Here is an 18,498-nt window from a genome sequence, read left to right as displayed (position 1 = left end):
TCAGTGCGGCCAAGCCCCGCCCCGCCTCCTGCGGCGCCACGTCCGTCCGCGCGCCGCCGGGGCTGCCGGGATTTGTAGTCCGAGCCCGCCGCCAACGCGCGAGTGCAGGTGTGGGGGTCTGAGGGATAGACAGACAGACCTCGGACAGGCAGACACACCCAGAGGGGCGACACTCAGGGAATCCGACAGGACAACGCTCAGACACATGAGCGCACAGACACACACAGAGAAATAGCCCTCAGATGCACAAACACAAGTACACAACACCCCTCCCACCCTACGCAGATTCACATACAGAGCTGTGACACGGAGATACAGACACAATAATTCTCAGGCACACACAGAGGCAGGATACTCAGGGAAACAGGACAGCCTTGGTACAAAACACACAGGTACACAACAACCGCAGACACACATATAGATACATACACAGAGGCCAAATTCCCAAGACGCAGACACAACACACAGATTGACACCCAGAAGTGGTACTTAGAGACAGTGTACACATACCCAGTAGTGTGACACTTAGAAACACAACACCGCCCCCACTCCCTGCCACACATTCTATACTGGAGTCAATACTATAGTGGTTAAGGATGTCACATGCTAGTTCAAGCTGGCCTCCATGTCTTCTAGGCTCTGTGACCTTGGGCAAGTCACTTAACCTCTCTGGGCCTCATTTCTTAACCTGTAGGATGACAATGACATTAGCAATACCCGCTTAATGGATTGTTGTGAGGTTCACATGAACAAAAGCATGTAAAGCACTTGGGACAGTGCCTGGCGCTGCTCAATAAATGTCTGAGAAGGAAGACACACCTGCCCAAAGACTCTCATGGTCAGATGTGTCCCACAGAGATGTGTGTGGACACAGGGAGGCTCTGCAGTGATGCACAGAAGACCTCTAAAATGCCAGAGAAATAACTGAGGCATAATCTGGATCTCAGAAGCCTCTCAGCATGACCACAGACACGCCTGCACAGGTGGAAAGCAAGGAGGCTCCTGAAAGGCACTGGAGACTTCATGCTTGTATGCAGCATTGTCATGTTGCCCCATAGTGACAGGTACAGACCCAGTGTCCCTTGACCCTGGGGTCGGTGGCTTCTCTAATCCTCCAAAGGATTAGAGACTGTGGGCTCTGGGGCAAACCAGGGAAAGATCACATTAGGGCCAAGGATAAGACTGGGCCTGATCAACGTTTATCCAGTATGAATTCATTCTTTTTTCGGGGGTGGGGTGGGGGTAGGCTTATTTATTTGTTTTTTAGAAGAGGTACTGGGGATTGAACCCAAGACCTCATGCATGCTAAGCCTGCACTCTACCACTGCCCCCAATCCAGTATGAATTTCTGCCATGGCCGGCACTGTTTCTAGGAGCTGGGAACATGAGGGTGAACAAGCAGACATGGGGAGCAGTCAAAGGCAAGCAGAGAACTCCAGTGGTAACCTGTCGTGGAAAGGGCTGGAAGGAGACAGAGGTGTGACAGAGGGTAATGGTGAGGGGGCGACTCCAGAGGGGATGCAGGGAAGCCCTTAACAGCACCTGCTACCTACCAAGAACTCCATATATACATCTGATAAAGGAGTGAATATTGACAGAACTCTCTGATGGATGGGATATGGAGGTGCAGGAATGGAAGCAAAGATGCCCCCCAGGATTTTAGTCTGAGCAGTTGGGGGCAGTGGAGCTATTTGCTGAGCTGGGGCAGCTGCTGGTGGAGCAGGTTGACCACTTGCTGGATGGGGCTACCTTCCCTCAGTTCAGGTGAGAAGACCTGTTTCCTCTGCAGATGCCCCAGTGGGGGCAGCCTACTTCTCAGAGCCCGCAGTTCCTCCTCCACTGAAAAAAAAAAAAATCCCTTTCCTTCCCTAAGCCTCTCTCCTCATCTGCAAAATGAAAGCTGTTGGGAGGATGAGATGAGGGGGTGGGGGCTTGGTAGAAGCCAGTTGCTTTCTTGAGACTATGGCACGGGCTAGAAGCTTCATAAAAGAGGGGGCTTGGGGACTGCACTGCAATACCTGTCCCTCATTTTTCGTATGAGCAACTTGGCATTTAAGGGACTCCATCCTCTGGAGCCATCTGGGAAGGAGCCGAACCTGCCGCTTGCTCCATGGTCTTCACGGGGCAGGAGGCCAAAGGAAGCTCCCTTCCAAACCACGGAGGATGTGGAAGGCCTGGGGTTACCTTAGAGGAAGCGGCTTTCACTGTGGTTGTCTGGGAGGTCTGTGGCCTGGGATGCAGTCCTCTGTGGGCCACGACCCAGGGAGGAGTTTCCCTCTTGGGGTTGCTCCTCCCTTGGGGGCCCACAGGAAGGACATAATATGCCTGGTCCTGTGAACAGACAGAGGAGGGGGTTCCTGGAGAAGGAGAACCAGGCAGGGTTTTCTTGGCATAAGAGAAGCCACTTTTGGCCTAAGCCATTTTGTGATCTAAGCCTGGCCACCATGCTTGCCCTTGAACAGGTCTCAGTAATTAACGATCTTCAGGGAACAAACGAACAAAAGACTTACCTGGGAAGAGAAGAATTAACAAGAGCAAAGGTACTATATCAGTTGTAAAGACTCCCAGTTCTCTTTCAATGGTAAGGATTACTCTGAAGCTGTCAATCCCCACATCAGCTGGAACCTAAAGCTGATGATGTTGACCTTTTCTGACCCTCGTGACTTCAACTAAAGCTTGGACTTTGCCTGCCTCCGAAGCCCCTTCATGAATATGCATAAAGCTTAGCTTACAACTTCCACAATTTTGCTGTTCGGGAAGACACTGCTTTGGGAAAAATCCCTGGTGTTCTTACTGCAAGTAATAAATCCCTCCTTCTCCCTACCTTTGGCTTGGTTGTGTCTTTTGGCTCCACACACACCAAGAGGCAAACCCGGTTTTGGGGTAACAGTCTGAGTAGCAAAAGCCTTGAGAAGTCACTTAATTTGGACCAGTTTATTCTACAGTATTGCCTCACTTCTCAATTTCTCTAGTTTCACTAGAGTTTTGCAATAAAAAGGATTTTCTGGCCTAGTGACAAACCCCATGACAAGATTATGGCTGTCTAGACACACAATAAAGTGGAGCTTCAGCAGTTTGTCTTGTAGTTTCCCGGGCAAGGAGGAGACTGGAAGAGAATTTGAGCTGGGAGTCAGTGGCACGCCCTCCCAGCCCCGAGCAGCCCGTGTGACCTCACAGATGAGAAATGAGCATTATGAGTCTTGCACAGAGAAACCACCCTCCCAACCGGAGGTCTCTAACTTTGGCCAGTCATGTCACAAATACACCCAACTGTCCAGTCCAGAGGGCTGGGAATAAATCACCTTTGAAGTCCCTGCAGTATTCAGCAGAAGGCCTTCCACACAGTAGGTATTTGAGGCAAATCAGTTAAACTGAATTTTTGGAGCATTTGCTCAACTGTAGGCTAAATGTGTTTTGCATGTATCATTATTATTTTAAACGAGTATATGTTTTTATTTTTAAAGTTTTTTTTCAGCTTAATTGAAGTATTGACAACATTGTAAGGTATTTAAAGTGTATGATGTGATGATTTGACATACCTATACACTGTGAAGGAATTTCTGCTCATCAAGTTAATTAACACATCCACATGTCACATACGTGTTTATTTATTTTTGGGCGAGAACTCACATTTATTCTTATGTAGACTTTACCCACAATTCTGAGGTGAATGTTCTTTTTTTTTTCTTGAGGGGGTGAATGTTCTTAATCCCCATTTTACAGATAGGAAAATAGAGGTTCAGAGTGAGACAGGAGAGAAGGGGGCAGGGCACAACCATTCAAGGATGACACAGCAATTAGCACCAAGATGGCAGAAGATTCAACTTCCAGGAGACTTTGAGGCCCGATACGGCCGGGAGACATGACTTCCAGTAGATCTTGAGCTTCGTTATATGCTCATTGTAATATATTAGCATGCTAAATGCACTCCCACAGGCACCATGGCAATTCAGAATCTAACCATAAAATGTCTAAAAAGTGGATGGTGTCCCAATTCCTGGGAATCTTTGCCCCTTGCCTAAAGTAGTTGGAATAATCCTCCCATTTGTTAGTATATGAAGTTGCTGAGCCCATAAAAACTAAAAACTAACTGCCCTGCCGCACCCCAAGGCCTTTCTTGCTCTGTTGCTTTTGGAGAGAGAGCCTGCACTCTGTCTGAGTGTGCATCTCTCTGAATAAATCTACCTTCACTCTACTATGGCTCACTCTTGAAGTCTTTCCTGCTCAAAGCCAAGGACACTCACTTGGTGGGGCACGTCCCAGGAACTCAACCTGGGACCTGGGACACATGTCAGGGACTGAGATCTGGGACACGACCAGGTCTTGTGCCCTATTCTCCTGCAGTAAGAGGTTCAACAGCTTGCCCAAGGACTGGGTGAGAATTGACAGCTGGCTTCAGTCCTAGAGAGCCATTCCACAGTATGGTTTTTGTGAATGAAAGCACATCGGCTGGACACAATCAGGGCACAGAAGTAGCATAAAGGACGAAAGACTGTCTTTCTCTGCTCAAGTCTGCAGTTTTCTTAGAGAAGTCTCTGTGACTTGAAATGGAACACTTGCCTGCAATCCAACGAAAGATTAAATACGCAGAAAATTAAGCTATCAGTTGATAACATTCTAATTTGGCTTGAGTTTAAATGGATGAGAGTGACCTACAGTTGCAAATTTGATAGCCAGTGAAGCTGATTTGAAGTGGCAATGCCTCAGTTTCTTATCAGTAGCTGGAGGTGCAAAACTCATCTTTACAAGCCATTAAATTTGTCGTGAGAAAACCCCATATTTCCCTGCAGGTCTAGGGATTAGAAGCAAAATCAAATTATCCATGAATCCAAGGAATGTGACCTTCCCCAGGGCTGACGTAAATCAGCTAGGCATGAACAGACCTGGAAGGCAGTTTGCCCTCCTGCCCTCCCGCCATGGGTTTGGGGGCCTGCCTGTTTCCCCAGTTCTTGCTGCCAAATTTGAAGCATAAGAGCTGAGGACTGGGTACTGTGTGGTCTTACTGAGATGGTCAAGAATTTTGAGATGATTTAAAAAAAATTTTTTTTGAGATAGCAACTTAAGGGCAAAGACACTGTTCTCTGTTTCTAATGATTTATGTTGGTTACTTTTTCCTTGGTAAACTGGACAGCTAGGTGGGAGGGAACTTTGTCCATCCTTGCTCCCAGCACCTCACCTCTTAAAATGCCTCGTCTAGTGCTTTTGAATCGTTCCCTTTTAAAGTGAGAAATGCTCACTAAGCTTCATTCTCAGTGAGTCAAACATTTTTCTTAGCCCCCTGATACAAAAAGCCTTTGTTTTCAGGATGATCTCACTGCTACAACTTAAAAACAGCCTTGGAGTATTCCTAAGAGTGAAAATAAGGTCCGCCCAAAAGTGCATTCGCAGAGGAAATGGGTAAATAAGTTACAACACATCTACACCACAGAGCATGTAACCAGTGGTTAGAAAGGCTAAGGTTGAAAACAAATTTGACACACACTGGTAGATCTTTATTAGCACCGAACAGGCCCTTACAATATTGTGCAATAAAAATAGAAAGCTACTGTTATTCACAATAGCTAAAATATGGAAGCAACTAAAGTGTCCATCAATGGATTAAATGGATAAACAAAATCTGATACATACATACAAAGGAGTATTATTCTGCCCTAAAAAGGAATTGACACATGCTGCAACATGGATGAACCTTGAGAACTTTATGCTACGTGAAATGTGTTACAAAAAGACAAATACCATATAACTTCACTTGTATGAGGTAGAAAGTGACAGAAAAGGAAGGTAGAAGGATGGTGGCTAGGGGCTGGGGGAGGAGAAATGGGGAGCTGCTGTTTAAAGGGTAGAATCTGAGTTTGTCAAGATAAAGAGTTCTGGAGATGGACAGTAGCGATGGGTGTACAGCAATGTGAATGTATTTAACACCACTGAACTGCGCACTGAAAAATGGCTGAGGTGGTAAACTTCATGTGTATTTTACCATGATTAAAAAAAAAAGGAAAAAACAGAAAATTGCTAACCAGTTATTTCACATCTTATTTTTGAGGGGAAAAAATTTTACATATGCGCACACTTGTGATGACATGAAGGTCCAGGAGGAAATAATGTGAACTGTCAACAGGGGATGTGAAACTTGGGGAGCTTCAGTTTCCACTTTTAACTTGACATACTTTTGCACTGTTTTTTCAGTTACCACTTTTGTAGTAAGCATCCCAGCCAAGGCAGCGGTGGTGGAAATTCATGCTTTCCCTGGGAGGGCTCTGGAGGTCATTTGTGGAACTAACTGGAGTTCACAGCTGAGCTGCAGGAATCTGTAACCTTGCCTCAATGAGACAGACACTTACCAGGGTCTGGTTTTAAGTAATTCTAATACTGGGAGCTGTAGAAGCAGGGCTGCTCTGTCTGTACAGTAACGGATCCCTGTTACTGAGCACTGGAATAACTGTGGGCATTCTCGCACCAAGGGGGTGAGGCTGGCACAGCTACGGCACCATTGCACAGATGAGCAAACAGAGCAGCAAAGAGAAGGGATTTGCCCAAGGTTGTCCAGTGCTGAATGGCAAAGCTGGGGACAAGCCCCAGGTCCTGTGTGACACCAACTTTGCCTGCACCCACTGTAAAGCCCCGGCCCCCTCCTCAAGGACAAGGACTCCTCCTTCTGGAAACTTCACATCCCTCTGCAGCAAGTACAAGGAACAGGCTTGGTTTGTTGTTGTTGTTAACAAAGTAGAATAACATTTACTTATTTCTTAAAATGTTTATTATACATGCTGTATTTGTGGACAATCAAGACTGGTGATGGAATCAAATTAGATATAAATTATGTTCAGCTGAGCTGGTGACAGTCTTGCCTGGCATGGGAACAGTTAAGCTGAGGCTTTCTTCTCCTTATAGGTGGCCATCATTTTCTTGATTTCAGCAATAGCTTTCCCTGGATTCAGCCCCTTGAAAAAAAGAGAAGAGAATCAATACCAAACGGTAAGTGAAACCGAATGGAAGCGTCCCACGACCTTGGGGAAAGCAGGCTCAGGGCACGGTGACTGCAGATCAAGTCCTTTAATACCAGAGACCTGGCCTAAGAGCTCTCCTCTGTTTCTGCTTTTAGACATTTGAAAAGCGGCCAGCTCTCTCTGTCAAGAGCCCTGTCTCATTGGATTTCTGCTGGTGAGGCTACTGTAGCAGGTAAACAAGCCGGGGAAGAGCCATCTCTTCTATGACTGCGTGTCACAACCAGCCAGACGTCTCTTAAGGTCCCACATCAGTCAAATTATGATTAAATCAGCACCCACAAGCTCTCAAAGGCATGTGTCAGAAACGACCCTCTGTCAACCCTTCAGAAGCACCAGTATGAGTCAACTGGCCGAAAACATTGGCCTTAGCTACAGTGTGACCCTGCAGCCAAAACATCTGTTCTGCAGGACGCAGAGTAATTAAACCCAGTGAACGCCAGCCTCGTAGAAGTAGGAAGGGAGACAACCAAGTATTCGGTAAAATTAGACACTCATCTCAGGTCAATGCAAGGTCCCCTTATTTTAGGACAACTCTAACTCTGAAAATAAAGTGTGTAGAAAGAAAGAAAACGAAAAAGATCTTTGGAGAGAGAGAAAAGGGAGAAAGAAGACACTTCAGAAGACTGACAGGGAATCATCTCCGAGACATTAAGTGAAAAAGGAAGATGACCGTGACAAACGACGCAGGCAACACTTGCGCGTAGCATCAGGTATCTCTGGGAGGGCACACGGGAGTCTGGTAACGGCACTGCTGCCGGGCGGGGGGAAGACCCCGCACAGCGTACCCTCTGAACACTGAACCATGACTACCCCTGCCCCACCTGTTCATCGAAAGGGTATTAGACTTAGGCCGTCGGTAACAAGATGACACCCAGTCCCGGTGCAGGAAGGCAGGCACTGGCCTGGGAGGCAGGTGGCCTGCGTCTAGCCCTGCCCTGCCCCCAACCTGAGAGTGACCTTGGCAAGCTGCTCCCCTCTCCACCCCTGCTCCTGGGCTCAGCTTTGCCAGCTGTAAAAGGGTTGCACCTGATGACTTTCAAGATCCCTTCTAGCTCAAACAATCTGGGCCTGTGTCTGGTCTGTCCTCACAGCCCCAGCATCCACCCCGCTTTACTGAAGGGGAGGGCGGGACACGGAGACAGTCCCACAGAGCCTCCGTCCGTCTGCTGCCCTCTGCGATGTAAAGGTTCATGCCCAGGCACGCCCCTCAGGATCCTCTGCAGAGCTTTGGAAGAAGTACAGGAGCCAGGCCCCAGCCTTGGAGATGCTGTCTTCTGACCAACCAGCTACAAGGGGCCAAGCACCCACTTGTTTTTTGAAGTAACAGAAGGTCCCATTTATGGAGTGCTCACCATGTGCCACGCACTGCTTTAAGCACTTTAGTGGCATGACTTGCCTCAGAAGTCACACAGCTCGCTGGGCAGACCCTCGGTGGAAACGTAGGCAGCGGGACACGAGAGCCTTGCTCTCCCGCTGGTCGGGACCCCACCAGGCTTCACAGCCGATCTCCCACGTGAGAACCCACGTGAGAAGCACGGAGGCGGAGGGTGGGGCCCCTTGAAACACAGCGGAATTACCCTTTCTGGGTTTCATGTTAGTTAATATATGCTGCCTTTTTTTTTTTTTAACTGCGAACTGGTTGTCCTAGAGCTTTCCATCTTGCTGTCTGCTCACTGCACCTTTAAAATGGAATTGTTCTGCCTGCAGTCTCTGCTCAAAGGGCAGCCCTGGCTGCTCCCTGCCCTGCCTGGACCAGGGCTGGCGCCTGACTGCAGCTGCCCAGCCAGCTCTGCCGCGGGGCTGCCGGGGAGAGCTGAGCTGGGCCACCGAGATGCCCTCTGAGGAACGTGAGCCGAGAAAGACTGAGGGAAGACGGGCACACGCTGAAACCACAGGTCAGGGTGGGCCCCGGAAGCAGGAAGCATGAACAGACGAGGGAGTGGAGGCTAAGTAAGCAGGAGCTCTGAGGCTGAGAAAAGACAGAGAAGAGAGAAAGCGCAGGCCCGCTGCCAGGGAGCAGAGCAGACCGGCAGTGATGTCCCGACAGGCCTTGGGACAGGGAGAGGGGACCTGGCCCCTGCAGCTGCCTGTGTGCTGACGGCTCTCCTCCTGTGGCTCCTGCCCAGTCAGGCTGAAGACAGGCTCCTGTTCCCGGACCCCTGTGGCATCCCTGACTTCCACCAAGCCCCTGTGAACCTGACTTAAAAATTGTTCTCAAGGGGGCCTGGGCGAGTCTGCTCCGTGCCGACAGCCCGCGGCTCACGCCGCCATGACACCTGCACTCTGCCCCCACCAGCACACGCCAGCTCCGCTGCAGAGCCGAGGGCCACGGCCCCACGCACCTTGGGACAGGTCTTCGTGCAGTTCATGATGGTGTGGCAGCGGTACAGAGAGAACGGGTCCTGCAGCTTGGCCAGGCGCTCCTCTGTGAAGTCGTCCCTGGAGTCGATCATCCAGCGATAGGCCTGGGAAGCCGGGGACTGGTTAGCTGAGCTGTTACCTTAAGTGGCCAGAGCAGCCCTCTGGTTCGGCTCAAAGCTCTAGGCGTGCGGAGGAAAGGGGACTCTCAGCTTAGATGCCTTGTCCCCACACTCTAGCTCTTGCCATTTTTCAAAGAAAGTCTCCCAACTCTTCTGTAACACCTTTTGATCATCCTGATTAACGATTCCCACAAACCTTTGAACCACACGCATCTGGACCCTGGTGCTTAATTATATACAACTAGGCATCGTCTTCAAATGATTTCATGTTGCTCATCAGCTTCCTCCCAGATTATGAACGAGCGAAGGCAGGGCCTGTGTCACACGACTCTCTTTATCTGTCTTCACAGCACTACCCATTGTCTCTGAGTAAACTGATGACTCAACAGACTTCTGGAAAGATAATATTTGCTCTACTTATATATATATTCTTTTAATTAGCATATCCATCCCAGAAGCCTGAGCCCAGCCAGCTGAACACTGATTAAGCTTCTGATCACTGGGCCTGCCCTGGCCGTGTTCCTGAGAGGACCTTCACATTTCCCAGCAACTCAGATCATTGGGACAAGCGCCAGCTGTGGGTGCACTTCATTGTTCAGTCTTTAATTTGGCCAGGAATCAGTACTGCTAACTGTCACACAACCACAGAACTTCTCTTTTTGTGGGACAATGAGAAACAAGAAGTTGTTTGTGAATTGCTTAAAGAGTGTGAAAAGCACTGACTATAAATGTAAAAAGTGTAAGCTTCGCGAGAAGACAGACGGGGCCCTGCAGTGAGCTGCACCCAGAGTGGAAGGCAAGGAAATGTGGTACCACTCTCCCCCCACGCAAGCCCTAAACCCGGCGCTCCAAGCTTTCACTGGCCTGGAAACAACTGCCAACCTTACACCTGGGTAATTGCCCCTCAACAAAATTTCTTTCTCTCCTGCTTGCATGTTAAAAATGGAAGGAGATGGGGAGCCTTCTGGCAGATGCGGTCTGGTGAAAGCAGGCAAGTGGGCAGGGAAGAGCCAGCTGCACAGGAGAACGCTGTAAACATCTGCAAGACACGGTTGCCACCCCGCAGCCACCACCCCTGGGCACGACCCTCCCCACACTGACGTGAAGGCATTTTGCAGAGGAAGCCCCAGACTGACGGGAAGCAGATGTAACTTCTCTCTAACGAATGCCAAGGAAGGAAGCTGCTGCGTCTCAAACACCTGGTTTCCAACAATACACTGTCCTTTTGGATTTCTGGATGCTTGAGTTCCAGTTTCTCTTAAAGTCAGGCAGGAGCACCTCACCTGCATGAGCACCGCGGGTCCCAGGTACTTGTCGCCGTTCCACCAGTAGCTGGGGCAGCTGGTGCTGCAGCAGGCGCACAGGATGCACTCGTACAGCCCGTCCTGCACGGGGAGGACAGGGCAGTCAGGGGCCGCGACCGAGGCACGGCTGTGTCCTTAGCGGATTAAATGTGAGGTCTGGGGTCAGTGCGTCAACAAAGCGCCCACTTGCCCATGAGCGTTCTTGGCAAAATCCTAGGAGTGGTTTGCAGAGATTTATCCGACTCATAAAAAAGATCTTGGAATTGAAATTTAGAAATTTGCTGAATTACAGCCCAGAGTTCTTAAGTCTAAGTTGAGCGTACTTGTTCTTTAATAAATTACCCCTCATTTATTTAAAAAACAAAACATGAAAAAACCTTACCACCCCCAATGCAATCTAACAGAAATTAAAAAGGCCCTGGGTGCGAGGCATGTGGAGTCTACACCAGCCTCTCTGCCCTGGCTCAACAGAGACCTCACTTCAGGTTTTCAGTGGGAACACCAACATCGTCCTAAACAGCCAACGCACACTGAGCACCTCGTGCTTTACTGACTTTACTTCATTTGATTGTCACAATAATCCTGGGGTGAGTGCTATCAGATTCCCATTTACAGGTAAGGCATGAGGTCCAGAGAGGGTAGGTCATTTGCTGAGGGTCCCACAGCTGCAAATGGCAGAGCTGGGATGGGCCCCCAGGCAGTCTGACTCTGGAATCCCTACCCTAACACTGCCACACCGACTCAATCTGCCCAACCAGTTCTAATAAACTGGACTTTCTGATTTGGGGAACAACAGAAGCTGATTAGAAGTGGTAAAACAGAAAGGCACACTGACATCTGAAGTGACAGCTGAAAACAGAAGACAGAGTCGATGGTTATGACTACAGCCACAAGTCTTCAACAAAACCTATGTTCTGTTCAGGAAGCTGGTGGGAGTGTAAACTGGCCCCACTGGTCTAGAAAGCATAAGGTCACACGATTAAGAGCTTTAATGACCGTCATATTCTTTAGTCCACTCACAAAAAGGTAGTTGTCGACAGAGATTTATCTTTGGGTGGTAAAATTATAAATTATTTAAAAATTAGTTCTCTGTATTTTCCAATTATCCATTATGAGCATTATGGCTTTTAAAATCATGGGAAAAAAGCTAGGTTCAGCATATTAATTTACAGAAGAGAAAAAGGCCGAATAAGTACACATTTGGAATTTAAATGAGTAAATTCTGACTAGAGAACACGCTCAGAGGAACCTCCTCTCCCTAATACCACCACACGAAAGAGACGTTTACTAGCTACGAGCCTGCTGACCCAGGAGCGCGAGACAACCCGCTGGGCCAGAGAGGCCAGTTCCAACCTGGACCCTGGGATGCGTCAGGCTCCCTGGGAGTTGGAAACTGGGGGCAGAGCTACATCCTGAGAACAAGAAACTCTTGAAAGAGAAGTCAGCTGCTTACTTTGACTTACAACATCACTGCATCGGCCCTCGTCATCTCCATGATGACAGAGCTTGGCATTCTTACCAGCACTTTTCTTTCCTAATGTTTTATGGGGAAAAGGAGAGGGGTTAAGTATTCCCCAAGACCTAAAGGGCAGAATCCATTTGTTCATTCACACAACTAATATTTACTGATAAAAAGCACATACCAGGATCCTGGAATCCAGAAAGGGGTAAGACCCAGACCCTGCCCTTGAGGTGTGCTCGTTCTGCTAAAGGGTTGTCATGTAAGTGAGTGAAGTGGTGACCCTGAGATAGCACATGTTCCTTGGCCTTGTGCAGGTATGTTGTTGGGACCTATGGTCCCCTTCCCAACTCTTCCTCTCCAAAGGACACTGAGTATGCTGGGAGTTAGTGTGCAAATCAGAGACTTCTTAGAGGAGTGTGCAAGAGACTAAAAACTTGGTAAGTCCTTCACTTTCAGTGACTTTATAGTTTGTACAAAGAAGGAGCAAGTCTAAGAGTGAGAAGGCCTGTTTACAGCCTCACACAACAATCATTAGATCACTGGTCCCTGCATGGGTTCACATTACCCACCCGGCCCCAAGAGGATGGATATTCAACCCTGGACAGACAGTTTTGAAGTTCCCTTCCAGAAGACACTAAATGGTCTGTATCATCTCATGCTGCCACTGCCCCTCCCTCAGCCCTCAAGTCACACTTCCCAGCAGACATCTTTGCAACAAAATTCCTCAAATCAAGAAAATAAATTGGGACTAATGACCAGTTTCTCCCGATCTTCTATGGACTGCAGGTACTGCTGTTTGCCTTCCTGGGACTCGTCCTTCTTCTTTAGGTAAGGCTCGATGGATTTGTACTGAGCATAGAAGTTGCTCAAATCCTGAGATAAAGAGGAAGAAGAAATGCGTCAGATTCCACCACCACCCCTTAGCTTTCCTATTTACCCCATTTCTTGGACACTGCCTACTTTTCTGCCCTGTGAAACTCTCTTCCTTTGGCATTGATACTTGCAAAGGTCACCAAAGGAGAAACGGTCACAACGTAAGCATGATTAGGAAATCTCCTCTTTGCCCACTTGGGAAACTTTCCAATCCCACAGTCCTGTCTCCCCACTGTCCTTTAAAACATTCAGTCAGAAAAATGGAAGGTGGTCAAACAGATGAGGTAGAAATTAAAACACGTAACAACGGCTGCTCTCCCAGTTGGCATTTTCCACATGAATTCTTTGTAGTTATGGCCAAATTTTTCATTTCTGAAAATGTTCCAAGTTCAAAAAACTTCTGTGCCCTGTTATTCCCAAACAATGCTCATGAGACGAGCTGCTGGAGGATCTTCTAGGCCACTTATCTTCTGCCATTCAAATTCCTTAACTAAAGTCAGGAAGGGAAAAGGCTTGCCCTAAAGATCTATAGCATAACACATGTACCTCTGCCCTCCTTCTCTAAAAAAAAAAGTTGTGGGGGAGTGGAGAGAGAGAGGGAAATGGGCAGAAACTCACAGGCACAAGATCCTTTATCACATACATATGTGGGAGAGGGTAGATTTTTGAAACTTTGTTGAGGTTGGTGTCAATTCTTCGGGTGCAAGCTAGAGTGTTGCCTCCGTTGATGTTCATCGCACAAGAGCCGCAGATACCTGCGAGAAAATACAGTCAACGCCGCCCTCCCCAGGCGCAGTCAGTCCAGCCTCAAATTCTTCCCCCTGCATTGTCATTGCCCTACCATCAGGGGCGGCGCTGACGTGGGACATACCTGTACAGAGGTGCCTGATGCTTTTTTTCCTTTTCCTTCTTCCTGCCGCCCAGAATGTAGACTTAACAACTGTAGTTACAAAAACCATCCTATGAAACCACGAGGCAACCCTGCGGTTGGAAGCTGCCTGCTAAGGGTGGTCCTAGAGCACAGAAGGAGCCTGGGGGCGCTGCTGGCATCGTGGAGTGCCCCTACCACCCTAGCTCCTTGCTTCATGTGTTTTGAGAGATAAATCAGCCTTTGGTTTTTTGTTTTTTTTTGAAGCCACTGTAATTTGAACTCAAGCTTTTAACAGACACAGCACCCCAAAGCAAATCAACAGTCTTGATCATCTTAAAGTTGAGGGCTGTATGCAGATTATCCAGAGACAGCTCTCATTCTCCCGTCTCCCCAGAGCAGGGCAGTGGCTGCACTGGGGATGTGAAACCCACATAAGCTGCCGTAGCACTGACTTTTTAAGAAGAATGAACTCATGTGAAACCAAACCAAAGCAAACCACAGCAAGCAAAAATAAGGTGCTGACCAAAGACCCAGAAATGAGAATTTTCTTAGCCCGGACTCATTTCCTGTGTGTGGAATCTCCTAGGTTTTTCAGTGTTAAAAATGACTCTGCAACCTAAAGCCCTGCTACCACTTCTCTGAAGCTGTTCTTTGAAGACAGCAGGCCAGAGGAATGTGACTACCTGTGAAACTTACAGAGCTGTCACTTCCATAGGACCATGTTCTCTCCTCTCCTGTTAGTAGAGAGATGATACAGATCTGCCTTATGCAAATACTCCTACAGCTCCCCAAGAGATTGAGTATCATCAGTACATTTACGTGTGCCTGGCATTCGACTAGAGCAGTACTCTTTCATGAGAAACGGTATAGAAAAGGAAAGAAAGAAAGAAAGAAAGAAAAAGAAAAACGAATTCAATGAAACCTCTCTTAAAAAGGCTTCCTTGGAAATTCTCTTCACAAACAATGGAAACAAAAGTAGTTGCAACTGATACCATTCTGCCTCATTCTTTTTACTTCACGTGTGCCACACCTTATGTTCTTGGCTATGAAAGAGTTTTATGGGGAGAAGTTACTGAAAAGCATCTTTATTTCCTGTGTTGCCAGGACTTACGTGGGGAAGGTTGGTATTTAACTACAGCAGAATGTTCCTTGAACAGCAGGATCCAGCCACACTATCATTATCTGTCAGCATTTGCTACATAAAGTCCAATCCTGTAAGATTAGCTGAATCAAAACAGATGTCTTAGAAGTAGGACTTTAAATGCTTGAAATGCACAGCAGAACAAAGATAAAAAGCAACGGGCCAATAGCTGTAACGACTTTTTTTTTATGGAAGGTTATTTGAGGGAGAAAGTTCGATTACAGCCATTGGTCTTGGCCCCAGATGCCCAGTTTTGGTTTTATCCCAGGTTTTCCAAGCCTGGCCAGTGGAGTATACTGCCTGGGAGTGCAATTCTGGAATCTGACAACTCTGGCTGACTCCTGGCTCACCATCTATGTGTCTTTTTGGAAGTCTCCCTGGGCCTCAGTTCCTTCATGTATACACTGAGTGTAAATAACGATAGCACCTGTCCATCTCACTCTGGAAAGTGCATGGATGGAGCCTGCACATGTCTGTGCTCCACAGCCGTCAGATCAGTCAGCCTTCACGGCACTGTGTGCGACTTTCCCCACACCTGAGTACCCTTTGAATGATTAGGAATTTTCTTTAAATCAACTCATTTTAACTTAAATTCGTATTTTAAAAATCATTTTAATCAGTTATACTATCATTAGTAACTATATTTTTCTAGTACATAAAATAAATACATAGCTATTAAAGTAAAAAATGCTGGTCTGCACACTGCCTGGAATCAGCCCCCGTGGCATCAGCAGCACACTGCAGGGACTGCTGTTCCCACCCAGAACATTCCCACTGACCACCTGCTCTGTGCACATGTAATGCTGGGAGCTGGAGGGGAACACACGTCCCGCTGTTGGACAAGAGTCAAGTGTGACAAGCACCAGCTGGAAATCCCCCACTGCCCCTCTAATAATGAGCTCCGTGGTGGTCAACCAGCATATCCGTGCTGGTCCTTTAAGGGTACAGTGGCTCACAGGGACTGCCAGATGCAGTGAATATGCAAGTGAAAACTCCCGAAGGGAAGCAAACTCAGAAACCAGAACTCGCAACACAGTTCAAATTTCCGACACTTCTGTCCAAGAAAAGAAACTATGACTGGTGGCAAGGTCACCTGGCAGAGCGCTGCAGCTGCCCTCCAGGTACCCCCCTCAGTTCTGGCCAGCCTAGGTCTCCTTCGGGAACCAGAGCAAAAGTGTCCGAGCCTAACGGGGAAGGAAACGCTTACCTTCTCTGCACGATCTTCGGAAGGTCAAGGTAGAATCAATTTCATTCTTAATCTTGATTAAAGCATCCAATACCATAGGGCCACAGCTGACCAAAAAAGAAAAAAATCCACAAAAGTAAAAAACAAACAGACTGACCCAGTTGTCTGTATGTTAAGCTGAATCTCCCTTCACTTCATCATAATATGCTCTGAGACACCTGTGTATATTGGCCTTCTCAGGTCACATTCAGAAATTTTTTTTGATAATTTTATTTTTGTACATTCTTACACATTTTAAGTACTGCAGAGTTCTGTTCTGATGACCACACTGCACACACATCTCTAGGAAATGGAAAGCTGAAGAAGTAGATAAGTACTTAGGTTAGGAAACAATTTCCACATACTGGCAGTTTTTGTTTTTCCTTCTAAAGCTCCCTGAAAAGTTTTCCCAAATAATTTATTTCAAATTTTAGTTCTGTTTTTTGGATGCAGCCAGTAAGTAGCTTTAGATGGTTAGTTAATAGCTTCCCATCTATAAAGCACAGAGAGCAACGCCTATGTCTCATAGGACTGTTGCAGGTGAATTTACACTCGGGAAAATGAAACACTCAGAGGAGAGTCTGCCACATACATTCAGTTTATTTATTTATTATTTTTTTATTTTCATTTTTAAACCCCTTTATTGTGGTATGGTTCCTGTACAGTAAACCACACATCAGACGTACACTCTGATGAATTTTGATAGATGTATATATACACCAATGAAACCACCACCACAATCAAGACAGCTAACATTTCCATCACTCCCCAAGAGGTGCAATTTTTGAATTCCCAATTTATCCCTTCCCACCACCTTTAATCTCTGGTAACCGTAAGTCTGTTCTCTATGTCTGTGAGTCTGTTTCTGTTTTGTAGATAAGTTCGTTTGTGTCCTTTTTTTTTTTAGCTCATATACATTCAGTGTAACTATGACTATCATCACGCAGAGACCATGATTCTATGGAAAGGCCTTCTCTTTGAAGGCCTTTATCTCTAAAATGGAATTAACATTTATATCACAGGATTATTATGAAGTTTAAATAAAAACATGTGATTTTCATAGAACCTGGCACAGATAAGTGCTTAGCAAATTTATTTCCTGGTTGCCATCCTTCTACTCCTCTTAGCATTTTCCTAGATTTTAAAAAGCATGCCCCCCATTTCCTTTTTCCCTCAGCTTTGAGATCATTTTTGACAAATAATATTGTATAAATTTAAGGTGCACAATGGGATAATCTGATATATATATAGTGAAATGATTACCATATTAAGGTTAGTTAACATATCTGCATTATCTGTACACATTTCTATCAACATGCCACACCCTTTTCACTGTATCTCTGCTAACACTGGGAATTGTAACCTTTAAAAACCTCTGCTATTCTGAGAATGGAGAAATATTATCGTCAGCATTTTAATTTGGGATCTTTGAATACTACAGTGGTCAAATAATTGTCATAAATTAAGTCAACTATCTTCACCAATTATTTATTAAAAGTCTGCTCTGTACCAGGTTCTGTTATAGGTGCTAAAGATACACCAGAGGACAAAACAGATGAAAATTCCTGCCTGCAAAGAGTGTTCATTCTAAGTGGCCTAATTCTATAAATTCAGTCTGTCCACGTTCTTTGCCTCTTTGTTTACTGAAATCTTGGGTTCCCCTCCTCCTCCAAATTAAAGATTTGAGCCTATCATCTTGTAAAGGAAAACCTCTTCTGTTTTTCACAACTCCACTACTACTCACTCCCAGTATTTGACCTCTGGTCATCAAATGTGTGGGTGTTTTTCCCATACTAAGCAATTCTACAACACCAAGTGGGTGTCCCACAATGTAACTCAGTTCTGACACCATCTATCGGAGGTTCTCATGACCCCCTCCTTCGGTTTGCTACGGTGGCTCATAATTCAAATAGTTCACTGGTTTATTATAGAAAGACACAACTCTGGAACAATCAAATGGAAGAGACGCACAGGGGAAGGAAGGTATGTGGGAAGGGGAGGAGAGCTTCCATTTCCTCCGCTGCAGGCCCCTCTCCCAGCACCTCCTGGAGTCTACCAACCCAAGCTCTGAACACCCTGTCCCTCAAGGATTTTTATAGAGGCTTTAAACATACGGTTGGTTGATCACATCATTG

At 46.7% G+C, this 18,498-nt stretch overlaps 1 protein-coding gene and 1 long non-coding RNA gene across 2 annotated transcripts in view; one reads left to right on the top strand and one right to left on the bottom strand.

Annotated features, from left to right (window-relative positions):
* Window positions 1-6,739: 6,739 nt before the first annotated feature.
* SDHB (succinate dehydrogenase complex iron sulfur subunit B) overlaps window positions 6,740-18,498 on the bottom strand; it is a 29,038-nt gene continuing 17,279 nt past the window's right edge. The window contains exons 3-8 of the mRNA XM_006196696.4: window positions 16,346-16,431; window positions 13,745-13,881; window positions 13,010-13,126; window positions 10,771-10,872; window positions 9,350-9,472; window positions 6,740-6,941 (exon numbers count right to left, since the gene is read on the bottom strand). Of these exons, the coding sequence (XP_006196758.1) occupies window positions 6,864-6,941; window positions 9,350-9,472; window positions 10,771-10,872; window positions 13,010-13,126; window positions 13,745-13,881; window positions 16,346-16,431 (643 nt within the window). The 3' untranslated portion in view covers window positions 6,740-6,863. The remainder of the gene's footprint in view (window positions 6,942-9,349; window positions 9,473-10,770; window positions 10,873-13,009; window positions 13,127-13,744; window positions 13,882-16,345; window positions 16,432-18,498) is intronic.
* On the top strand, window positions 6,891-11,103 carry LOC140700792 (uncharacterized). The gene is made up of 2 exons (XR_012079476.1): window positions 6,891-6,975; window positions 7,103-11,103. It is a non-coding gene; the product is annotated as an uncharacterized lncRNA (long non-coding RNA).

This window comes from Vicugna pacos, chromosome 13 (genome assembly GCF_048564905.1).
Source record: "Vicugna pacos chromosome 13, VicPac4, whole genome shotgun sequence".
NCBI lineage: Eukaryota > Metazoa > Chordata > Mammalia > Artiodactyla > Camelidae > Vicugna > Vicugna pacos.
The sequence above is the reverse complement of the archived record's forward strand: the minus strand, read 5'-3'. Positions and strand labels throughout refer to the sequence as shown.